General features: G+C 51.8%; 1 protein-coding gene across 4 annotated transcripts in view; it reads right to left on the reverse strand.

Moving 5' to 3' along the window:
- Nucleotides 1–401: 401 nt before the first annotated feature.
- RAB11FIP3 (RAB11 family interacting protein 3) overlaps nt 402–25,515 on the reverse strand; it is an 80,829-nt gene continuing 55,715 nt past the window's right edge. For 3 of the 4 annotated variants that reach the window (XM_074886067.1, XM_074886070.1, XM_074886069.1), the window contains 11 exons: nt 23,206–23,379; nt 18,826–18,960; nt 15,505–15,540; nt 12,673–12,766; nt 10,753–10,856; nt 8,576–8,716; nt 7,525–7,606; nt 5,430–5,567; nt 4,376–4,531; nt 3,815–3,955; nt 402–3,019 (listed from right to left, as the gene is read on the reverse strand). In XM_074886067.1, the coding sequence (XP_074742168.1) occupies nt 2,906–3,019; nt 3,815–3,955; nt 4,376–4,531; nt 5,430–5,567; nt 7,525–7,606; nt 8,576–8,716; nt 10,753–10,856; nt 12,673–12,766; nt 15,505–15,540; nt 18,826–18,960; nt 23,206–23,379 (1,315 nt within the window). In that variant the 3' untranslated portion in view covers nt 402–2,905. The remainder of the gene's footprint in view (nt 3,020–3,814; nt 3,956–4,375; nt 4,532–5,429; nt 5,568–7,524; nt 7,607–8,575; nt 8,717–10,752; nt 10,857–12,672; nt 12,767–15,504; nt 15,541–18,825; nt 18,961–23,205; nt 23,380–25,515) is intronic. The other variant, XM_074886068.1, reaches the window with a different exon arrangement.

Below are 25,515 nucleotides of genomic sequence, written 5' to 3' on the forward strand. Positions count from 1 at the left end.
AGTGCAGAAAAGACAAGGGAAGGCCTCACCTGGGGCAGACCCAAGCGAGGCCCCGCCAGTGCTGAGCCCCAGCTCCATCTCAGCTCCCAAAACCCTCCAGAGCAGCAGGAGGCCCTGGAGGGGGGGACAGGGCCAGCTCCAAAAGTCCCTCACCCCCCAGACCCCACCAGGAAGGCAAAGGGTGAATCCCCCCCAGTTCCCACCTGCGCAGCAGGAGGTTTTGGCTCCCTTTGACCTCGGCCCCTCCGGAGCCAGCCTCCCCCCCCCCTCATCCCCCCAGAATCAGGGCACTCTGGGGCAGGGGCATTCCCCCTCCCATCCAGCCCCCCCAGGGAGCCGGCCCTCGGATGCAGGGGATGCTCCAACGCTCTGAGCCACCCCTGCAGAAAGAACATCTCTGGGCAGGAATAGTAACAGCTTTTAATCTGACAAGAATTGATACATCATTTAAGACAATACTGTTTTTGCCTCTTTTTTTGGGGACTTCCTTCACATACCGGTGGGGAAAGAGGAACATTTTCGGGAAGTACAGTTTTTGTTTTTGTTTTCCATAGGGACTTTAAAGCATGGTGAATGTGCAAGTCAGTGCTTTGTTTGCTTAAAACTTTTTCCCGGTGCTTATTTACAGTTACAGTACCTCTTTGTGAGCGACAGGAAAAAAGACGATTGTTTGAGAACTGGGGATCCATGATCCCAAGTCGAGAAAGGCAAATCTCTGATATTTATATATTTATACATATATATATATATGCTTTGTGTATACACAGATACATTTCTCTCTTCTTTAAAGTATTAAAAAAATGATCAACCTTCATTCTATAAAAATACCTACTCTACAAGATAGAAAAATTTTCCCTCTCCAAGTATACACTGATTTACACCCAAAGCTTCTCTGGAAATGTACATTACGTGGCTTCTTCCCGCGGACTCGGGGCAGGGAGGGGAGTGGATGCCAGGGAGGGCCGGGTGTAGGGGAGGGGGTGTGGGAGCGCTGGGTGCCCCCCTCACCCCAGGTTTCTGGGGCTCGCCCCCACCCCGCTGCGCCTTGCCCAAGGCCACGGGGGGTTGAGCACCCAGAGGCGATGTGTTTAAAGAGAGAGGGGGAAGAGGCAGGGTCATGGCAGCAGCGTCTTGGCCGGCTCCAGGTCTCAGCTGATGTCCCCAGGGCCACCAGCGCAGGGGACCCACGAGCCACCGGGGACCCGCAGCAGGCTGCCACCTCTCGGGCCAGCAGCACCCTTCTGGGGACAAACGGCGACCTGGCTGCTGTGCCACCGCGCCAGCGTGGGAAGAGAGATGTGCTGCGTGCGTGGAAGCGTTTTGGGGAGGAGCAGGCACCCCAAGGGATTGCTGTGACTTCTGTTTTCAGGCCACTCTGGCATTTCTAAAACCTGACAAGCAGGAAGATGAACCGCTTTATGGGGCCCGACGTACTAAGTGAAGCCAGATCCTTGGGAGTCCGCTGGCTGTCTCCTCCCGGGAGCTGGGCGGGTAAAGTGGCTGCTCCCCAGGGTCACGCTACGCCGTGGCCGCTTGTGCCAGCAAGCCAAAAGCTGTCTGATGTAAACATGGCTTTTGTTTCCCAGGGAGCTGCTGTTGTATTCTCTGGTCTCCTCTCCCCAACGGCACAGAGATTTCAGCCCAGGCTGATGCCAGGGGCTGATAAAAGAGAGCGGCTGCTCCGTCCCCTGCCGCAGCACAGGGGAACAGCGGGGAAAGGCGGCTGGAGCGGGCTCTCCCTCCAGGACTGCAGCTATCACCAGCAGAGCCCTGCTCCGGGTGGGAGTGGCACAGGCCACTGTCCCCATGCCAGGGACATCGGGAGGCAAGGTGGAGAGCTCAGCCCTCGCCGCTGCAGCTCCCCAGCCACTGCGTGTCCCTGCGCTGGGCTGGGTGAGCCAAGTCAGGAGCGGGAGAGGCGGCCAGGACCAGCCTCCAGTGCAAGTTGAAGAGTCACAGCCTTTCCCCCAGTCCCTGCAGGCTGGACAGACAGCACCCGTGTGTCTCAGCTGGGGCTGAGGGGACCTCTCCTCCCAGAGCCGGCTCAGACGCCCGCAGACCCCGGGGCAGTCAGCAGAAGAGCCGGGAGTGGGGAGGAGGGCAGCGGAGCCGAGAACGCCAAGGCCTGCTGACGGTAGTGAGCCACGGACAGCAAAAATAAATAAGGAGGGAGGTGACAAAGTGCGCTTACGCCCTGTCCCAGAAACGGCCGCTCCCCTGCCTCTTTCTGCCACCGGCGAGCGAGAGAGGAGCCAGCATGCTCTCTGCACGCAACCCCTTCCCGAGCAGAAGCAGCAGGGCAAGGATTAACTGCGCCAGAATGAGGACATTTGCATTAAGTTAATTAAAAAAAAAAAATCAAAACCTCTACAAGTCCGGGACATGTTTCCCTCTTTCCCAGATCTGCCCCAGTGAGTGAGTGTGTCAGGGACACTTTGGCAAAGCAGATACTTGGGCTGGACAGGGCAGCAAGGGAAAACATCAGCGCCGCTGCTTCCTTCTCCATCCCGTTATCCCGCAGTTCAGAGAAACCCTCTCTCCTTCCAGCCCTCGTGGTGACAAGCTCCTGTTCGCACCCCGCGCGTCAGAGGGTCTGACGCCGCTGTCGGGACAGTTCCCAGCTTCACGGGTAGCTTCCTCCAGCTGTCCGTTGCCCGTGTTTCTTCTCCAGGTTCCCTTTCACCCCTCAAAACCAGAAGGGTTTCAAAATAACGGAGTCAGACAACAAAGCCTTGCTGCTGGTTTTCTTTTTCCCTGGTCCGCTGGCTAATTCACCCACTGACCTGACGCGATGCTTCCTTGTGCCTTCATCAAGAGCAAAGACGTTTCGGGTCCCTCTTTATCCTCTCAGAGCACCAAATCCACACCCATCGACGAGCGCACAGCTGGCGGCTCTCGGCCGCCCTTACTTAACTTCCAGGATGGAGGGGTTCGTCTCCATGATGGCCACGATGATCCTGTCGATGTAATCCTGCAGGCGGAAGTTGATCTCCTCTTGCTTTTGAATTGCTTCCATGAGCTGCAAGGGAGGGAGAAAGGGAGGGAGAAGTCACTGCCTGCCACCGCCCAGGGACAGAAGCGGGGCTGCTTGTGGCTCTGTGCACCCACAGAGGTTTCCCCACTTCTTCACCCTGGCCTGTGATGTCCCTGTGGTCAGGGAAAATGCCCTCAGCTGCTGGCTCTGCTCACTCCTGTCTTTCCTCAAGTTCTCAGCTGGATGGGACCCTGGAGAAAGCAGGGAGCATCACATCTCCCTTTGGCCTCCAAAACATCCAGGTGTGCTTCCCCATTTCTTGGGGTCTGAAAGATTTAATTCTGGTGCTTATGAAAGATTTAATTCTGGTGCTTATGAAAGATTTAATTCTGGTGCTTCGCACACCAGTATCTGGGTTACAGCCACGAAGCAGGGAGAACATGTACCAGAGAAGCCAAGATCTCTAGGGTAGGTGTCCCAGGTCCCTGGAGTTTTAAGACAGCTACGGAGAGACCACAGCCCCCCCACCGCGCTGGCTGGTCCATCCCAGGAAGAGGAACAGGGCAGGCAAAGCGGAGCTGCCAGTATCAGCAAAGTGGAAGGGAGCAGCTTCCCCTATTCCCAGGCAGGAGGCCTGGCAGGCAGGCTAAGTCCTGCAAGCTCTTCAGATAGTTGCATGGGTACTTCTTTGCTCATGACAGCTTTCAAGGGAACTTTGGGAGTGAGCTGTACCACAGGCAGGGCCACATCACCTCCTCCCAGGCCCTCGGGTGGCTGCGAGATGCACCAGCCACCCCGGGAAGATTCAGTTAGAGGTAAGCAGTACCTCGTGGCACGTACCTCATCTCTGGAGACTGAGCTGATCTCTGCTGCCAGGGATTCAGAGAAGGAGGCTGAGAAGAGGTTCTTGGCTCCCTGGATGCTCAAGTTAATGATCTGTCCATTCAGTTCATCGTTCTGCTCCTTCAGGTTCCTGTTATCCTGTTTACAACAGACAAACCAGATGCTGCTGAAGCACGTGGTGCCCTCAGAGCAGGTGCAGCTGGGGGAGGCAGGGGCTTTCATCCTAACTAGCAGCTCACACAGTGCTGGGAACTGTGCACAGGCTCCTGACTCAGTCTCAGCAGAGCCTGGAGAACCTCTGGAAGCATGGGATATGCTGGGGAGATCCAGGGGACAGCAGAGAAAGCAGCTTAGAGTGTAAATGCTGTCCTTCAGAAGCAGCAGCCAACCTCTCCTGTTCCAGGACAGGAGAGCAAGAAAGCAGTGGGCTGCCAGATCCACAGTCAGCTCCTCAGGAGGGAGCCCCTGGGCCCCCACTGACCACCCCTCAGTGTCAGGGAATCCCCTTCTGCAGACCGAGCAGCCAAGCTGCTTCCCTCCCTGCCCAGCCCTACGTACCTGCTTGAGCTGCTTGATCTCTTGCTCCAGCTCTGTCTCCCGCGTCCTGCTGTTGTACTCCTGGAGCCCCATGCTGCTGCTCCTGCCTCTTCGCTGCTCAGCTTCCAGTTTGAAGAGTTGCAAGTGCTCCAGCTGCTTCCTGAGGTCCTCAATGAGCTGCAGCACAAGGGAAGAGGACAACTGAGTGCTGCGTCCCCCACAAGCCCGGCGGCTCGCACTGGTCGTGGCTGGTGTGACAGATGGGCTGTCCCCCAGCTGGGAGCAACCCCACCGACTGCTGCAGCACGATTAACAGACCCCTTCTGGGGGGGCACATGGCTTCCCCTTCCTCCCCCACATCTCTAGCAAACAGGAGAGGGGCAGCTACTTAAATACACAAGAGCAGCCCTGGAAGGACTTTGTTGGAGCACCAAAGATGCTGGCTCTGGCTCTGCAGCAGCAGACAGACCCCCCAGCAATGTGGGCACCTGCTCAGGCAGCTCCCTCCTGCCACGGCGCTGTGAATCCCCGTCTCACTTGAGTGCTCTCAGCATCACCACAATGACAATAATTTCCACTTTGAGGCTCAAAGCTCCTTTTCTACCACAATAGCAAGTGCTGATTGAGCCTCCAGTTGGAATTACCAACCACAGATGCCTGGAAGGGGCCGGGGGCGCTGTGTTTGTGCCCCCAAGCACACAGGAGCTGGCAGCTCTCACCCCAGCAGCCTCACACCCCCTCTCCTCCTGCCTGCTAACGCCTGCTGGCTCCACGTGCCATTGTCACCATGCTTCTGCCACAGCTCCTTCAATGCAGAAGAGAAACGGGCCCCCTGGGAATGGGTCAGGGTGGCACAGCCCCACTGCGTTTGCACGCTCGGCTGAAGTTTAACGCAGGCAAAAGCGACAGATGTTATATAGTTAAGCTGCTGTACTACCTTTCTCTGCCCAGGCAGGACCAAATGCTCCAGTTACACCTATTTTTGGAGAGGCTGTCAAGGCCAGCTTCCCCACATAGCCCTGATTCGGGGGACTAGCAGAACAGGGCTGCGGCAGGCAGCCCCAACTCTACTTACCTCCTGCGTTGACTCCTTCTCCTTCTGAAACTGGTGCCTTTCCTGACTCAGCTTGTCCCCCATCTTCCTCTTTTTCTCCTGCTCCTCTGTAAGCTGCACCGTAAGGTCTTCAATCTCATCCAGCAGCTTCTGCTTCTCCTGAAACCACACGAAAGGCAATAGTCACAGGGCCAGACTTCATTCGGCGCTGCCAGGGCTCTTCCCACTCGCTCAAGGACACGGCGCACGCTGAGCACCGCAGGGAAGGCTCTTCTCGCTGACGCATTCAGATGCTCTGCCTGCTGGGATTTCATTTGCTGAGGGCTTCAGAGCCCAAGTGCTTTGGCAGCAGCAAGAGCCACACACCAAAATAGCACCGCTAAGAGAGAGGCAATAAGAGATGACTCAAGAATAAACGCACACAGGCAAATATCTGTACTTGTGCAGCTCTCCGGGATGCTGGTATGGGACATGGCTTGGGCAAGACTGAGGCCAGCACAGAGGCTACAGGCCAAGAAGAGACACTAAATCATAAGGCTCCTTAGGTCTGAAGTTTAGAAAAGCCAGGAATCCAAGAGCTTAAGCCACTCTAGGGATGCTCGTTCTTGGTTTCAGATATGAAAGAATTTAATTGAGGACTGACCCAAGCAGGAACATGACCGGTTCATGCCAGGATGTAAAACACACAGCCCAGCTCTCCTGCTCTGTCCTGTCTTGTACTAAAAGCCAGCTGAACATTTGAGACATCAGGCGAAGCTTGGCACGGTGATGACAACAGCCCAGCGCAGGACACTTCCCTGTACAGCAGCACCCTTCTGCCTATGACCAATTCACCCCCTCCCCACGCTCACAGCTTCCAGCCTGGCTCTCCCTGTGAGGAAGGTTTTGGCTTTCAGAAAGCCGAAAATGCCACAAGACCCCAGCCAACACTGGTGTTGGCCTATGCCACGAAGGAGACGAGGAGCAGCTCTGAGGGGGAGCTCCAGCTGCTGGGTATGGGTGCAGAGCACCAAAAGCACCACACCAGCAGGAAACACAACGCTAGCAACAAAATCTTGATTTTGGACAACAGACAGGAGAGCAGCTCATCAGCACGGCCTCTCCTCGGCAGGGAGGGGCAGTAATTGCACCTCTCACTTCTCGTTTATCCCATTAACTGTGAAGAAAAGCAGTTCTGAAGAGAGATTAAGGATCAAACCCAACTTTGCGTGGCTGAAACACACCTAGGCAGGAAATTTACCCTCAGACCCACAGTGGTTTTCCTACCCCTGGCCTCAATGCACTGTGCTTACAAGATCTTGGCAGATGAAGACCACTTCATCGTGGCCACGTCAGGTAGAGCCAGGCAGCGCTCTCCCGCGGGGTCAAAGACTGCGAGTGGATGAAATGCTTGAGGGCCTTCGGCTGGGCAGAGAGGTCTGATTTCACTTAAATTTTAATTTTACATCTGCCACAGACATGAACAGAAACAAAACGCAGCCTTTGTACCAGATGTTACATCTGTAACCTACATTCTCTCCAAAAATGAGGATCTTGTCCATCGCATGGAGACTGCGGCTCCTTGACAAGCCTCCCCTCTCCCCCCTCCCCGGCCCTGTCAGTAGCTGCACGGCCTCGAATCCCGAGCAGGGCGAGAGGATCTGGGAGATAACGTGGCGCTTTGAAGACTCAACCCACAAATCCCAGCGAAGGCCCATCTGCCTGGGCAGGACGTGCAGATGAAGCATGCCTGCTCCTCTTCCTCCCTTGCTGCAGGCTGCAGCCGCAGGGATGGGGACAAGCTTCCACGAGAGGGCACGAGTCCCCTCCTAACCAGCCAGGACAGGGCTGCCACCGCCGCACGCTGTGGCTGCACGCAGGCCACACTGCCACAGTGAGATTTATTAAGGGTTTGTTAATCCCAGCTTTCAAGACAAACACTGGGAACCTGCACGGGTAGTGGTATGGGACAGCTCTGGTCCAAGGCAAGGTCTGCAGGGACTGGAAGGCAGAAGCAGCTGATTTGCTCGTTACGTAAAACAGATCTCACACAGGCCCTTCTTGTAAATGAGAATTTCAGCCCAGAACCCAGAAGCACAGCTCTGGCTTGGGCACCCCAAGCACGCACGGTCCTCACCTCCTCAAGCCTTTCAATGTTGGCTTTTAAACAGGGGACGCAGGATCTCAGCTCGCTGTTCTCATCATCCAGTTGCTGCAGCCTGCAACAGTAAAAAAATGTTTAAGAAACTCACCCAAGCATCCCAAGTGTACGAGACTTGGTTGAAACATCACTAGGAGCTATTGAAGGCAAACCGGCAGGGATTTATCTTTTCAAAGCAAACGCTGAGAATTCCACTATTTCTACTCCCAGGGGAGAAAGTGGGGCACCCACACGACTTCTGGCAAGTCTGCTGTCCAGTGCCACACCCTCCTCAATCAGGCCCAACACTGTTCTTTAGGCTGAGGGCTTCACTAGTCCATGGGAAGCCTCAGCACTAGGCACCAAAAAGCAGAGAGGGCTTCAGCTTGACATTCCCCAGGTAAAGTAACATCCATCTGTCACGGTAACTGTCCTGCAACAAGCCTGGTAAAAAAAACCACTGCCTTCATCTTTTATTTACTGCAAGGGTTGAACAATAGCAAAACACATTGTGGAAATGCAGCAAAAAACCCCCTGTTAAATAAATGAAACCTCTCCCACACCACTTTTTCCTTTGGAAGCCAACAGGCAGCATGAAGCACCCTGTCCAGGACACTGTCTGTTGGACAAACTCTTCCTTCCCAGATATTTGTCTGTTTCCATGAAGGTGGGAAATATGTCAGCATCAAACATACTTCCATGGGTCACTCATGGGAACAAGCACTAACAATCCACTTCTTCATTCACACACTGTGGGGCAGGCACATGGATAGAGAATGTGAAGGAAATTTAAACTGCATCAGGGAAATGCAAGTATAAAGTCTGAGGGTCACAGAGGGACTTGATTTTAGAATGAAGGTAGGAGAAGTAGCCAAAACTCAGGGTTTATGACCACTTTAATTACACCTTTAACCAAGTTAAACTCACTGTCTACCACACTTTGTCTCCCCAAAGGCTGCAGCTGCAAGGCAGCAGCCTGTACATTTATGCCAGCGTGTACGAGTGGGTCCAGAAGACCTGCCACCACCCAGCCCTGCCCCAGCCCCACCTGGCCTGCAGGTTCTCAATCTCAATGCTCTTCTCCCTCTCCATCTTGCTCAGCAGCTCCCTCTGCTTCTTGATCTCCTCCAGGAGTGTTTGGTCAGCTCTCAGCTCCTGCTCCTTCAGCTGTTCCTCGAGAGCATTTGCTCTGCAGAGAGGAGAGAGAGAGAGGATTAACTGTTCCTGATGGCTCACCCCCGGCACTCTGCCTTCCCAAGGGAGGGATCAGACTCTCTTCCCAGCCCTTCTCCCATCGCACAGCAGAGCTGGGAGAAGCAGACTGTAAAACAGAGTGAACTTTCAGGGAAAGTACAACACCTCTTGCCATCTCAAGCAGCAGGTGTATGATGATGCAGTGGGAAAGCAACATGGTCCACGAAACCCCCAAGGATGCTACCGCTGATCAACACGACAGTCAAATAAAATAAGCCAGGTGGCACCTGCTGGTATTGTCTCTGTTTAGTTTTTAAAGTCTCCAGGTTGCATGAAAATGCTTTTTAAGGAGGAGGCCAACAGAGGGGTGAGGTGAGGGTGAAAGCGCAGTAATCATTTTATAACACACAGGCTGTGGGTCACAGTCACAGCATCACCCTGAACAAGCTACTTAATTGGAATCTCAGAATCATTTAGGTTGGAAAAGACCTTTAAGATCATCGAATCCAACCATAAAACCCAAGGTTATGGTTTCACCTGTAGTGGCCATGGCAGAGAAATCCTCCTTCAGCTGTTTCTAGCATTTTGGGCTCCTTTACTCTGCCCTGACATAGTCTTGTTACCCAGAGAAAAGATGACAACAGTTCCAATCCTCCTCTTTTTCACTCTCTTATGTCCCCAACAAAAGATATGGGATCTGCAGGTCAACCTTCTCTGGGTGCCAGCATAACAGCAATTTCCACAGGGTCCTGAGACTGTGACAGCGCAGGCAGTGGCCACGTTTGCTCAGACAGGGCAGAAGGATTTGCCAGCACGGCCACCTGCCCTCGGGAGCAGGCAGAGGCAGCCCATGCCCTGCACCGCAACGCATCACCCGACCCCAGCAGCTGTCCGAGGGCTGAGGTTTGCCAGGAGGCTGGTGTGCTGGAGTGTATGCAATCCCTCTGCATAGGCAGGTGGGAAGGTTTTTGCCAGATCAACCTATTCCTCAACCAGCAACAGTACACTTGGGGCTTTACTTGATTAAAAGCTGACTGACGCTTCTGGGCCAAGCCGCTAAGTGAAAACATTTCCCTCGCTGCAAAGTTTATCAGGGCTTAGAGAAACCTTTGTTTGAATCACTCTGTTCCCTGACACGATTGTTACTTAACAGCCCTATAGATAAACTCCTGCTGGGTTTATCTGCCAAGGGTAAATACGCTGCTGGAAGAGAGAAGCCTGCCAGATTAGTAAAAGTGATTACATCAAGTGGGATCCAAAGGGCTACACCCCAGCCACGATCCGAAAGCAACACATCAAGGCTGGCTGTGGGGAGGGTCAAAATGGGTAGCAGGGACCCTGTTGTACCTTCCACCCAGATCTCATGGGTGAAATAAAGGCCAGAAAGAGTCCATACAGAGTGAGTATGAAGGATATATCCTCCCTGAATAGGAAGCTTTCTGAGAAGCATGACCCCTCTGCAGTTCTCTGAGCCAGCCCCTGGAGCTCCAGAGCTCCACAGAGACCTTTCAGGATGAACATGTGGGGCGGGGTAGCACATAAAAAAAAAAGATATTTTAAAAAAAGACCTAAAAAGCACTGTTATAGTTACACGCATCTGAGCAAAAAACATTGCATTTGCCATTTGTCCTGGCTGAGCTGTAAGCAGTGTCCCGTGCTCCTTGGAATTTGCCAGAGACCCAGGAAAGCGGGTGCAGGATGCTGCAGCCCCACACACGGCCCTCGTGCAGAGAAGGCAGCCTGAACCCCGGCTGGATTTAACCACGGCTGCCCTCTGCCAGGGCGGGATCGGATCGTCGAGGGCAGAGCTGTGGAGCTTTCCTGCTATTTTCTGTCCGTCTCCCTCCTCTCCTGCTGCTTCCTTTCCCCACACACTCCAGCAGCTCCTGAGCGGCTTGTGCCTGCGTGCAAGCAGGCAGCCGGCCGGCGGGGAAGGCACGGGGTGCTGCAGTACGTGGAGGGGGAAAAGAAAAGGCCCCACAGGCGACGCTAAGCTGTGTTTTGGCCACAGCACAAGCTGGGCTCCCTTACCTGTGCACGAGCTGCAGGTTTTCCTGCTTGAGGCGGCTGTGCTGCTCGCCGTTAGCAGCCGTGTCCTTCTCCAGCTCCGTCACCCGCTTCTCCAGAAAGACCACCTGGGTGATAGAGAGCGGGGGGATCAGCCACCCGTGTCTAAACCCGCTGGTAAAGGGGCACCGAGAGCTGGAGCAGCTCCCCCCACCCCCAGCACACCGTGCAGGTGCTCCCCGCTCGTCTTGGGGCTGCCTCAGTTTGTTGCACTGATTCAGAGCCATCACCCCAACACAGCTCCCGGCGTCACCTGCGTCCTGTCCTTCACTGCCCACGGCAGCCAGAGCTGCAGGAGCCATCACTGGGGCTTGCTCCTGAGCAAGCTACTTAAAAATGGCTGGTTGCCACTGGAATCAGGTAGCCATGCCTTGATTTAAAGCATCCTTTTTAAAAACATTGTTTTACACCCTGGTTTCTCAGTTTTTGATGTCTCCATGTACCAAATCAGAGCCAAATGCTTCCCTCTTTCCTTTCTTCACACCCTTCAGGATGATATCCTACAGGGAGGTCTAGAGGGAAAGACCCCAGCTGGATCGCCAGAGCTCTGCTGCCTCCCAGCACAGCCCCGAGGTTGGGGATAACCACCCGCTGCCTGAAACACGACTGAAGGACCCTGGCTTCATAGCTATACGTAAATAAAGTCACGTAGGAGGAAACAATGCTAGCTGGTGGGAAAGGATCAGTGATGAGTATTTTCTCCCTGTATATGGGGCTTATTTCAGCTGCATTTGCTTTTTCATTCATTTTCCCTAAATAGCACACAACTTTGAAGAGCAAAGGGGGCTGGGAGTGTCCCTCTACTTCCCACCCAAGCAGGAGTGTGGGTGGGTGGGTAACCACAGAAGGACAGAGTTTCTGGTCCCAAAAATCCCATTTATACCCATACAAGAAAAATCACGAAAGCGAGGCAATTAGGAGTGTGTCTGCAAAACTCGAACCATTGCTCTGAAGCACAAGCGACATGCAAGTGTATTAAAAAAAGAAACGTGCAGAGACACAAAGCCTCTTCCCGAAGTACATACGTGGTTTCCCAAGCCAGATGCCTTGAAGAGCACGAGTGTTGTATTCCACTTTCAGACTTGGAAAAATGTTGATTTTTAATTTTTTTTAAAGGTCTTCCATGAATTATAATTATATCTGAGTGCAGCCACACACATATGTATTTCTCTTTCACGTGCTGCTCCATGCAGCTCTCTATTCATGATTCCAGAATTAAAAAGCCATTTTCAAGGAGTTTCAGGACTGCAGCAGACGTTTACACAAGTCACAACTCACCTATCTTCAATCTTCCTTCTTTCTCTTAGTTATTTTTAGGTAGGGGTGCTCAAACAAAAGCTTTCTTGTGCTCCTGCCCAGCTCCCATCTTGTCCTAGAATGCTTTTCTCCTAACACCCCAGTAAAACCCAACAGGACCAGCACAAAATCAGCTTCATATCCCAATGGCACAAGCAGCAGCAGCAAGAGTGTGCCAAGGAAAGGAAGTCCTTGTTTTGCATCGGGCAACTTTGCTCATCTCAAAAGCAGAAATTGAGAATATCTGATTACATGAAGCAGAAGTGAAAATAGAGCCTGCACACAGCTCCCTGCTCCTCCCCGCCAGCCCGAGGGAAGCCACCCTCGCTGCAAGCAGGGCAGCACCCCCCCACCCCGGGGAGAAGGCACCAGTGCCACCTCCTGACTCAACCCCGCACCTCTGCAACGCGACTCGGCGCTCTCTCATCCAGCCCCTCGATGCCGAGAGCTTCCTACATCCCACCTGCACTGATCTACCCAGGGCCAGCTGCGCTGTAAGAACAGCTCCAGCCCAACTCCTGCCAGGGGATCTCGGAGCATCACGAGCCACTGCGTGCTCCACAAGAGCACAGACAGCACCGCTCTTACCTTGTCCGTGATGTCCTCGTCTGTACACTCCAGCGTGTCCCGGTAAGACTCCTCCATCACCCCCACGGACAGCGTGCTCGTCTGATGCAACTGTCTATAACAGAGACAAACCACCCCGACCCCCAGCAACATGAACATTAGAGTGAACATCGCAGGTCATGGCAGTTTCTAGTGACAACCCCTCTTGCAGGATATGGTCCCTCTCTCTGCTCCTCGGCTGCCACCTCCTTTTCTGAGGGGATTTAATAGCACTGCACCTTCTTGGGCTGCAGGATTTACAGCAAAGGATGGCGTGGGCCAGGTCCTGCTCACCACCACCAGCTCCAGCGGGCAGTGAAGCTCAGCACCTCGGTGCGCCCAGGGAACGGGGCTGAGCGGGTGGCTCTTACCAGCTGAATGAATGCACCCTGCGAGGGAGGCGCAGACGTGGACACATGCTGCTGGGACTTCATACCATGATCATTTGTTCTTGCTCTTTGGAATGGGAAGAGATAAGAACTCGCTCTTTTCACTTTCTTGCTTTACAACGTACCAAGGCCGTGTATTATCCAGCAAAGGACAGAGTACTCCACTCTAGCCACTGATAAGGTCAATAAGAAGCAGGGGGGCAACGGGTGTAAGGGGAGGGAGGGGAGAAAAAACCCTGAATCTCTTGTGAAACACCCCAGGCCACATCCCCACACTGGCTGCGACAGCCGAGAGCGAGCTAATCATTAGCAAGGCCTTGCAACACTGGTGTCCGCAGCTTTGTGGTGATCTAAAGGACACCCCATCGAAGGGCTGATCTGTGCTTAATCATCGTGGTACTGCTGCAGATCAGCTCCATCATCTCATGGCACAAGAAACCGCTATTGCCACAGGGAGGGGTTGTTGTATTCCAGCTCTGTGAACCCCAGGCAGATGCTGCCTGGAGAAAACCACTCTGCTCTCCCACTGCAACACAAACGACAAGCAGGCTGATCTACCCTCGAAACCAGCACCGCTTTGAGCGGGAGGTGAACAAGAAAACCACAGAGGTCTCTTTGAACCTCAGTTTTTCCTAGGAATTTGTAATGTGGGCTCTCAGATTTACCCTGCTACACAATATGCTCATGCAAATATTCATGAAGCATAACTGGCATTTACCAAAGAGACCACAGCTGAGTACCAGCCTTATTTTGCATCCTCACCCTGAGTATATATTTAGATTCTAAAGTCTCAGGCACATTTGTCATTTAAATCATGCCAAGCACAACAGGGCCTAAGCAGCTGAGATTTCTTGGCACAAGCAAAACCCAGATAACAAAAATCAGGAAAAGGGCCCTTACCAAAATAAAATCAATTTCCTAAAATCAAATGTTTTGGTATTATTCCATAATTACAGTATCTGCAACAAAGGGCTTTCTTTGGGCTGATCTTAAGGATCTGGCTCTACTCTGCAGCAGAACCCTGTTATCTCTCTCATTATCACAAACTAAACTCAAATGCTCCTGAATTAACCAATATTTACTTAAGCCCAGAAGTCCCAGTCTCAGAAAAGCATCTTGCAAATGTGAAGGACCAGGAGGGCTCAATCTTCCATAAGACAGGACATCTCCATTCTCAAAAGTTTAACTCAAATCCTCCCTAAATTTGCTCTGCCAGACATGGGACAAAAACCAGTCCTAAAACAGGAAACCTGGGGACAAGCTGCTCCCTTCAACCTTCTTTCCTGCCAGTGTTTTCAACAAAGATCTAGAAAGTAAGATGACCGGAACTAGGAAATGTAATATCGAGGACCTGCTTCCTTGCCAGGAGGGGAAATCGTGCCAGGGGAGACTTGCTGACTGCAGGACAAACGGAGAAGGGGAAGGTGTGAGAGCACAGCTGGGAGGGAGAAGCTACATGGGTCAGCGCAGGGAGCAGATCAAGTGCCAGGGCACGGGGGTACGAGCATCACCCGATTCGAGCTGCCTATTCCTCCGCAGCATCCCTGCTCTGCTCAGAAACAAGCAAAGAGAAAATCAACAACTGCAGAGGGCAATCTCCGTCCTGAGCAGGGCAGAGGCAGGCAGGACAGTTAAGGTAAGCCTCAGTATATTCTTAAAAGCACGATGACAGAGGAACAGGAGGGATGGTGAAGCTGGGAAAGGAAAGGTGGGCACCGGGTGTCACAGAGAGGGGACGGACCCTCCACCCCAGTGATTCAGAGCAAACTCTGCAGCTTTCCCTTGTGTGGTCAGGGATAAAAATGCCCCCAAGGAATGGGTGACTGGCATCACATGAGACAGTCCCGCAGGACATAAACCCCAGGGTGGGGTCACCTGCAGCTGCCCCTCAGGAACCCCCCCCAAAGCCCCTGACCGAGCAGGGAGGGCTGCTCCTGCAAAGTCAAGTGCTGAGAATTACACTGAGCAAAGTAAAACAGAACCAAGAGAGTTGTCTATGGTGGCTGGCTTTTTTAGGGTGCTGCAGAAATCCCTGAGTGGCTATACCGACTGGTCACATCTTCTAGAGACTCTCCATTATGACACCGGGGATGGGACAGTCCAGCCAAGCAGTCCAGAGGGACATGCCCTTGTAGAGACTCCTTCCCCCCTCCACACGCCCCCTGCTAGGGGGAAAGCACCCCTACTTTTATCCTGGAAGAAATCAGGTTGACACCAGCCTCCAGCTGCACGCACGAGTGAGAATCCCCCATTTCAGGAAAAAAAGCTATGCAAACTATCAGAATGAAACCTGTTTTTCCCCAGCACTACACAACACGTCCAGAAGTATGACACTGCAAACTTGTTTTGATAGTCCTCCTCCTGTAGGCCTGGCAGCCAGTACGGACACCCCTCTCCCCAGGCAGTAATAGGAGCATGAGCTTACCTTGCCACCTTCTTGCTTGAGAGTCTTTTATTTGGACTGCAAAATGAAGAAAAAACAGGAAAGAGTTAGGAAAGCTGACAGTGGAGAGCAAGGGAAACAGGAAACTGCGAGCACTCCAGGGCACATCCTTTGCTATGGCAGGGCAGAGCCCACGCGGCACACGCCACCCCACAGCCCGGCCACCCCTGTAAGAGGCAGCGAGGAAACCGCTCACGTACTTAAATTAACAACATTAACAACGCGGCGGCTACGAACCAAATGGAATAAGGCCGCAGAAAACCTCACCGCCTCCAGCAACGGTATCCTCTCACCGGCTGATCCCTGGCCTGAAAGCTGATCCCCAAGTGAAGTGCTAATAATAGCAGTGAGTTCGGTGGGCTTCAGTCCGGTGCCAACCGCAGACCGAGCTACGTCTCCCGCACCCTGCAGCACCCCGGTCCTCCCTCCCCTGACACCCCCTGGGAGCTCCCTGCCTGGCAGCTGGGGGACAGGGTGCACCTCCTGCCTGCAAATAGGCACTTCCACCCTTCCGCATGCTGCTTTGCACTTCTCAAAGATTATTCTCACCATTTGGCTCTGGATCACCACAGAATTGCTGCCTACTTGTAGCTCAAAGATTTTAAGAGCTGTTGATCATGTTCCTTTGTGGATTTTAAGCACGAGCACTGTTATAATTGCTGGGGAGGGGTGCAAGGTCTCCTTTGCACAGATAACTGATGGAGATCACACACCCCAGCTCTGTGTGTGCCTGAGCCAGCTGCCACCATACCACAGCGGTCAGGGTTTAGCTAACGCTCAGCATGATCCATGGTACGAACAGCCAAGGACTGTGTTACCCTGCCCCTCAGGACAGGGCTGCTGGCTCTCCCCACTGAGAAAAAAAAAAGCCTTTTTCAGGATCGGCTACTTGCTAAGATGCTCATTCCAGTCCTTCTGTCGTGACTGAGGCAGCTGCACGCTAGTGAAGCAAGCGGGGCTTGGATCTCACTCCTCATCTTCCACCCAAACACACACTGTTGTCAAACAGGCACCACCGGGACACATCACTGACACCAAATCATCACTGAACGATGGCAGCAAACACGGCTCTAGCCCGAGAGGAGAAGCAGCAATTGCATTCCCTGGTGCTTAGCTCAGTTTAAAGAAAATAAATAAATAAAATCATTTGGGAGTCCGCTCCTGCCTAGAGCTGCAACAACTATATTAGTTCTTAGAAGGAGGAATTAAAAATAGCTGAGAACAATTTTCTTTTTAAAAAAAACAATGAATGACCAGGGGCTGTTGTCAGGGTTACCAGCCCTCGTGTCAAAAGTGCATCCTCAAACCCCAGATTTCCAAGGAGCGCAAGAGCTGCTGCTGGCTGGGCTTCAAGGACGCTCAGCACCCGCCTGAGGGGAGGAGGTCAGGCCCTTGTGTTTGCCAGCAATTGCAACGAGTCACGTATGTCCCCAGCACCGGAGGGAGAAAAAATATTTTTCTCTGCAAACAGCTTATCAAAAAGCAGTGCCGGCACCTGCGGGTCTCTCTGGAGGGGACGAGGCAGCACCTCTGCTTCAAGGGCAGTAAAACAAAGCATACTTTCATAAAAGTGGTTCATCCCAAGCTCCTTGCGGATTTCTTCCCTGCCTTCCTGTACACAGCAGTGCCCCAATGGTGGGACCAGGCTCCCCACCTTATTCCAAGTATAAAACACTATATATGCCCACAGTCTTTAAGAGTGAGGCTGGTACATGGTGGTTTGGGCTTCACCCCAGCTGCTAGCATCCTCTGCAGCAGGTATGCTCAGGCTTTGCCTGCCAGGCACGGTGTGAGGCTGCTTGGCCCAGATTTTAGTCCTGTTTCTGCTGTTCTTTTCGCCTGCAGTCTAGGACTTGTCCCCTGAACTGAGGGCTTCACGTTGCTGGTGATGCTGGGGGCAAACAACATGTCCTGCCACATCCCACATGCTGCATGGGGACACCTCATCCTCACTGCAGAGAGGGTGGGTCAGTGTGCAGGGGCGCCTGGAACAAATTCCCAGTAAATTGGCGCACGGGAAACCCTGAACACAGATGGAAGAACCGTACCTACTCACCCTGAGCCCAAAGGGCACATGTTAAATCAAAACCTGTGGAATTCCCACTGTGAAACCACGGGACGGGGAAGCCTCCTCTGAAAATCTCATCCATCACAGGAGGCTCTAAGGTGTTAGTTCAGCTTTGCAGGTAAATTTGGCAGAGAAAGCCTGAAATGGAGTGGGGCTACTGGTATATCCAGGGAGGTCCAGCATTGTTCTTAACTGCATAACCTGAGAGCCATCACTGAGCCTCAGAGCCTCCAACAGCACAGGCGACTATTTATCCGAGAAAGAGAAAGGGAGAGAAGTACTTTCTTCATTAAAAAAAATTAAGGTCCAGCTCCTATTTGTTTCCTAGTTCTCTTCCCACAGCTGTATAGCCCAGGAGAGCTCCCATATCACACTGTCCCTGAAGAGAACAGATAGAGACCAAGAGCATGACGAAAAACCAGGCTTGAAAAACCTCAGCAGATGGGAGAAGAATGATTATCATTAATACCACCACCCTTCCACCCAGTGGATTGCAAACAGCTCTGAAAAAATAAACAAATAGAAATCCCTCCCCACTTGTTAAATCAGCAAGTCCAGCTGCTGGCTGATAGACCTCAAACCTTACATTCAAAAACTTGTGAAGTTCCTACGCGAAGGCCCTGGTGTTTATCACATCCACCTGGCCAGTGGGGGCACACAGGTGGGCAGGCAGCTGGCAAAGCTGGGTGAAACAAGACTTTACTGCTGCAAAGCAAGAGCATCTACAGGAGAGGTCCCAAGCTACAGAGAGCAAGCTGATGTTTCCAGGTTACTGCTGCAGCGGGAAGACGGGCTGTACCTGCCCTTCCAGGTTGAACCAGCAATTGGGGTGTGCCTCCACACTGGGCATTACCAGCCAGGAGACCTGGCAGTCTTTTCCTTGGTGACAGAAATACTGTACACGACCAGCTTCAAGTCCTGATGCAAGGACTGCATTACTTGGAGCGTGAAGAAGCACCCACCACTCAGCAGGACATGCAAAGAGGCTGCCCAGAGCAGAAGGGAAGACTCCCACTGTCTGCCAGCCTCCGTGGCTCAGATTAAAGAAAACTTCTGCTCATCCTCCATAACATTATTACAACCTTTACCACCTGGAGAGGTTCACTTTGTCTGGTGAAATTCATCCCCTTTCGCAACCAGGAATCAAGCAAAGGAAAGCTGTGCAAGACAAGGAAAGTCTTCCCTTCCACAACATCGTTCCCGACACCGGAATGGCCACACACAAGCCCAATTACCTATTCATTTCAAGATCATTCAGGCGAGCAGAAAGATCCTCAAGGCGGTTGATTTGTTTGTGGCACTGGCTACAGTAAAACTCAAATGCTTCATCTGCGATAATGCTGTGCAGTTTCGCAGCGAGCGGATTGGTGCTAGAGAAAGCACAAGGGTCATTTTAAGAGGACAGAACAGACAGGGTTGATTTTCATCCGTGGCTTCCACAAGCTGAGTGTACATTTGGGCAGAGGAGCTTTTGGTGTGAGATACAAGATTCACAGTTAAAAACTTTAGGGCAGATTGGGTCACCTCCCGCCTCGATTTTAGAAGCCAAATCACAGTCAATATGGAGTTGCTATTAATTAGCAGGACTTCCATCACCCTCCTCTCAGATACTTACAGCAGCTGAGCTTGGCCCATGTTTCCAAGCCCCTGTGCCAGCTGGCTCTTGTGGAGGACCCCCCCGAGAGCCCAGGGTAAGTGAGGTGCATGCTTTCCACAAACCTACCTAACTACAAAGTTTATTTTCTGACATGATTTTCCAAGCAACCCATCTCAGGAGGCTCTAGCAACAGTCCTGGTTTGCCTCGGTAAATGCAGACCAAACTCACACACCTCTGGACCGGGTGCTGTGTGTGAGAGCCAAATTCTTTGGTCAGTTGCACCATTTTCCAATGGGATGCTTTGAAAACAGAGATTTAAAAATCTGTGCTGCTGCAGACCCTCTGTTAGTAACGCACAGAGTCAGATTTTCATTGCAAAGAGCTTTTAAGCTAAGTTCAAGATGGAGGTTGCAATTCAACCGCTCTCTCCTACAAAGCGAAGCCCAGAGAAGCTAAGCAGCAGTGTTGCCTTACTGTAGGGAACATCATTTGGCCAGCGGACATGGGGGTCTACAGGACTTTGGGAAGCTAATGGGTGCGATCAGCTTTTCGTTTTCAGCTGCTGATGTGGAAAGCGAGCTGCCGAGGCTTTCACCGACACCTGGCAGAGCCATTTCCCCCACTTGACATGACTTGGGCAGGACAGCGTTTGGCCAAGAGATTCTGAACAGCAAAGGGTTTGTGTTACTTGGGAGCCAAATATATGCCACAAATCCTTTTCCCAACATTGGACACTTAAGATTCAGCTGGACAGGGGGCTGGGCCGTGTTGTCTAGACCATGCTTTTGTCAAGAAAGGTTGGACCGGATGATCATTGAGGTCCCTTCCAACCTGGTATTCTATGATACTCTGCAGGAAAACATGCTTCTGGAAGCCACAGACTTTAATCAAAGAAAGGTTAATAGTGAAAAAACAAAGCAGTTCAATAAGAAAGACAGGTAAAGGTGTGAGCAAACACAAGCAAGCTTAAAACCAAAAGGCATCTGAAAGGACTAGTCAACCTCGTGATACAGATACACACTGGCAAGTCCTGGCCCGGGAGATGCTGAGTGCACAGCACATCCCAGGAGGGGTCCCCTGGCTCGGCACCTTTGCGTAACCCCTCACTGACATTCTTGGTGGCAGTGGGGTGTCAGCAGCCCAGCCACCCCCAGGGTCAGGCCTCTGAGTTTGTGCCGTCTGTACAGTATTTCCGAGCCCCCTTAGAACAGGTGACTGGGCAACAGTAAATGCCAAATTTCTCATCTCTTCCCATTCCTGGAAAAAAAAAAAAATATATATAATTGAAAAACATTCCCCCTACCCTCTAGGGCCGGTCTGGACCCAGGATAATCATTATCCAGCAGCAGTCAGTTCAGTTGCTCAGGCTTTGCGCAGGGTAAGAGGTGACAGCAGCTTTGTGGCACCTGGAAGAAGCGATGTGCCCTTTTCTGGGCTCTGCCCCCACGCCTGGCTGCACATGAGCCCCGCTCAGCGAGTCTTCCTCGCCCCTGCCGGGAGGCGGAAACAGCTCACCCGGCTGGGTGCACCCCTGGGCGAGGTGCGAACCCAAATCTAACAATTAATCAAAACGGGAAAAGAAGCACAGAGGAGAACCCACAGGCCAGCCTGGCAACTCTTTGGGTGCGTGCAGATATACTTGGCCTCTGGCTGCCTTGGTTGCTTGCCCGCTGAGTGGGCGAGAGCTCAACCGCACTGCGCCTCAGGGCATCCCCACCTACCCCTCGTGGCAAGCCGCCACGCTCTGCGCCATATGCAGCCTTCCTGCCTCCTTCCTCCATCTCCTGGAGCACTGCTTGTCTTCCACAGGTCATCAGTGCTTACTGACATAGCACGTTAGCAACCAACACGGGTGCTTGCAAGGAGCTTTTCCTTTCCGCTGCCATTCATTTCCCACCAGGCGTTGCAGAGAGACTTCTACTGGATGGATGTGCCAGGGAGGAGGTGGCAACCCAAGAGGAGGGATTGCAAACACACATGCAAGGACTAAGCTGGAAAATGCAAACCCCACAGTGTTCCCTGAAGGCTCTTGCTTCTTGCATTAGTCCTCTGGTGAAGATCTGGAGCTGTGGCAGGAAAATTTGACATTATTCCCGTTTAGAGAGTTTTGTAACGTGGAAAGGGTGTGTGGTGATGTGACTGTTTACAAGTGATACTGTTCCTCGTATTCAAATCACAGCCAAAAAAAGTTCAGCCTGAACCAGATATATCCTATAGTTCTTCAAGGTTTCATTACATTTAAATGCACTGGGGTGGCAGGGCTTTGTTCAGAAAAACAGCACAATCTCAGAGAGCGATCAGCTAAGGACCTGCATGCACGCAATGATAATCCAAGGTAAGGGCTAGACCTGAAAGGCATGAGGAAATCCTCCGTTTCAAACAGACCTGCATTCTTTACTCTGGAGGTTTTGGAGGGTTTATCTGCAGCCTGTCTCCCTAGCAAGCCCCAGCAGTGAGTCTCCAGCATAAACCACCACGAGCTGCGTGGCCACGTGCCGAGTGAGGCCCTCCTGGCAGAGGAAAGATGCTGCAGAACATGATCTTGTGGATAAGATCCAAAGAGAGAACAGCAGAGGGGAGATGGTGCCCTGAGAGAGCAAGACTTGAACACTGGGAGCATAGGCAACCTGGGAGCTCCAGACTGATATTAAAGAAAAAGTTTAACTGATTGCAAAGCTCCTCTAGCTGAGTATTTTCTTGCCAGGAGCCTTCTGGACTCGGTTGGAGGCCCACCCTCAAGACGAAATTCAAAATGAACGCCAAGGCTGGTTTTTATCCAAGAGCACTTTCTATGCTGCAGCACCAGTACAGACAGCCACACTGGGTATTTCTGCACAGTGGAATCAAAGGACAAGTGTTGATGAGTGACGTGTCCCTTCCACTGCAGGGTATCCCACCACATCAAGAGCTGGAGCACTGGTTTCCTGAAGTAATGGGTCCAGCATGCTTTGCAGCAACACTCTCCTATGGAAGGTTTAGTTAACATCTTCAAAATTGCTGCTTCACCAGCAAAAAAGGAAGTCAGCCCTGACCTGCAGCAAAGTGCAGGTGTGGGGACATCACACCAGTTCTTCCCTGTCAGCCCTGTGCAACCAGAATTGCCCAAACTCTACAAAGGGCTTTGGGAAACTGGTAGAAAACAGACGGACAGCAAAAAACAAAAAAAAGTTATGACAAGTTTATACTACTGCAGAAAGTCACAAGCACTTCATTCCAAAGGAAAAAAGTATGTTCTTGTCTTCAACTCAGTTGTGTGGCTGGCAGGGACCACTCCTGCCTTGCACAGAGATGCACTGCCCAAGGGAGCCCAACACGTCTCTGGTGTTATCCGTCATCACAGAGACTCTGAGAGCTGCAGCAGTGGATGATCATCCCAGCTTTTACCTTTTTTCCTTAGAAAGTAAGTATTGATGGGTTTTGTACTATCATACAAGCTTGCGGCATGGGCTGGAAGACCAACATTTGCCTGGTTGCAGACCCTAATGCAAGGAGTGCAGGAAAATGCTACAGCCTGCTCATTGTTCCATGTATCCCTTAGGCTATCTAGAGAAGGAAGGCTGCCACAGCTTGTGCAAATCCACCAAGCATCATATCAAAGCCAAAATTACAAGCACAAAAGAGGAAGAAAAAAAGTCATCCAACAGGACCAGGGGTAAAGCTGCACAGTAGTTTTCTCTGCTGGAAGGTTCTGCAAGGAGCCACACCCCTAACAGGAGTGGGAACATGATGCTGTCCTGGACACATGTGAAATGCAGACTGCTCTTCCATCTGCTGCCAGGCATTAGTGCCTCTGGATGGGAGGATGGGCATTGTTCAGGAAAGGGAAAGACAGAGGGAGGCAATTCCTCTTCGACTCGAGCCGATTATCCCATTGTATCCAAAGTTCGCCAGGAACCCTCTCTTGCAGGCTGACTAGTGCGCAATCCCAAAGGAACCAACTCTCACACACAAAGCATAAGCGAAGACACTAAACAACTGAAACTGGTAAAACACTGCCAGTGCTGTGCTGAGCGTTACCTGGGAGAGAGGAACGAGGCGCTACTAAAGCTGCTTTCCCCATTACACAAGCTGTCTGAGAACAAATCTGCTTCATTCCCTTCTCCATAATCCTCAAAATGCTCCTCTCCACTAATGACCGTAACGATGGAGTGGCTGAGGTCTGAGCCCAGGGGCAGGTCGTGCGGATGGGATCTGTGGGAACAGAGAAGACGACGTTAGAGGGTGGCCATCGCAGCAGCCTTTCCAATTGCATCCAATACATCTGCTTTCCAAGCCACGGCTCCCATTTTGGCAGACTAGGCTAGCTCTTCCTTACAGTGCCATTCACCCTGTGCCTTGAACACTGAAGGGGCAGCCCGAGCACCACTGGGAAGATGGCAGCAATTTTTTTTTTTTTTCACAACAAACCAATGCTTTTTCATGCAAGCTCCCCTGGCAGCTATAACATAGGATTTGGGGGCAGTCAGACTTGCAAGACAGCACCCAGGGTTGGTGGCAAGCCTGTGCACAGCATGGGTGCAACCAAAAGCACAGCAGAGAAAAAGCTTAGCATGTCCCAAACACACCCTAAATATGCTTTGAGTTATGTTGTCAGGCTATGTGCTGGGCTCACGCTCACTTATTGCTGTATAATCCTATCAAGAGCCCAGTGCCGGGGTTGAACACTAACTCCCCCCTCCCCATGACACAAATCCCAGTGGTTTACAGGCAGCTGCCAAACCTGGCAGCAACAGACCCCCTGGCAAGACAAAGCAGCCCTTTCCTTGCTCCTGCTGGGAGAACACTGTATGTGCTCATGACAATCTTGGAGCGGGGAGTGCTGTTTCATGTGCTTTTAACACTGGATCCAGGAGGCTGTAGGGTGTTAAGCCTCAGCCCAAACCCTGAACACACCCAGCATAGGTCCTGGGACGTCCCTTGCTTCGGAGGGGGACACAGCTCAGCCCAGCACAGAAGTCATCATTTCTGCAAGCGTCTTTTCATGTGTGCAGCACTGGATGAAGTCAAGCCACACGGCAGTATGCACCCACTCTCAGAGGACTTTCCTGCCCAGGACCACAGAGGTTTCAAAATTAAGCTGGGGGGAAAAGGCGGGGGGGTATTTGTAAGAAGCAGGCTGTGAAAGCAGCCCACATGTCTGAGCCACAGGTATGTGTTTTGGGGGAGACTAGCATTACTCTCCTCTCCAAAATCCAATGGTAAAAAAGAGATAGTAGTATTATAAAAACTGATATTTCGGGCTATGCCCCCATCTTCATCCACTTGCTACGAGAGATAAAATGGGGGTATGACTAGATTGCTGTATTAAATCAGAAAGAAAAAAAGATTACAGATAAGCCATTTATGACAAAACCCTGCAACATCTGAAGGATTTGCCCTTATCCTGCTAATAAAAACATGTCAACCCTCCAGTCAAAACAGCAGCAGATCTCTATTTAACCACAGACAAGTCCAGTCCAGCTTGTGGGCATCTGCACATCCTCCTCGTGCACTTGAGAAGCACCGTCTTCCCACAGCGGGATCCATCAGAAACCCATCCTCCCTGGCAGTGAGTCAGACGCTGCACCCAGCAGACCATTGCCGAAAGCATCGGAAATCTCTCCAGGAATAGAAGGCAGGGGGTGGAATTTTTAACTCGCATGCAAAACCCAAGCCTAAATCTCTAAATTTGGGGCTGTGGTTTGACAAGCACTGTACAGAAGCAGATCTGATCAGGCACCTGGAAACCCTCAGCCAGGGATGCTTCAGGCAATAAATAGTACAAGTGTTTCTTATACACCTATTTGGGCTCTGGCACTTTCAATATCCAGAGTCCAACTAATCTTTACTACACACGGCCTAAATAACCACATAAGCTCAAGCCATCTAAGGTATGTTGAGCTTTAACAGCTACTGAAAAGCACTGTTGAAGCTTTGATTCAGTCCACCAGCTGCTCTGGTCAGACCATAGTTACCAAGTGTCCCCTGGAAGAGCTCTGGGCACTAGAGGTGTAAAACTGTTGTCCTGCCTGGGGTATGAATGCACCAAACCCAGCCCTCAACACCTTACGAATAGACTTCCAGAGGTTTTTGTCTCAAGCCTTCCAAATATTTAAGCCAAATTAACTTTTTTCCTTGATTTTTTTTTTGGCTACCTGGAATTTGCACACGTTTAAACAGACCTGGCAACAGACACCACTGTGCTTGGACAGAGCACCCAAACGACACCCGACCTTCTCAAGCCCACACTGGGAGTAGCAGGGAAGCCTCAAGAACAACCTAATCTTAAAAAAAATTCCCAAGCAAAGTATTTTGTACCTACAGGCAGGTGAATCCGAGGCATGTAAT

The sequence above is a fragment of the Strix uralensis genome, chromosome 16 (assembly GCF_047716275.1).
Source record: "Strix uralensis isolate ZFMK-TIS-50842 chromosome 16, bStrUra1, whole genome shotgun sequence".
Classification (NCBI taxonomy): Eukaryota; Metazoa; Chordata; class Aves; order Strigiformes; family Strigidae; genus Strix; species Strix uralensis.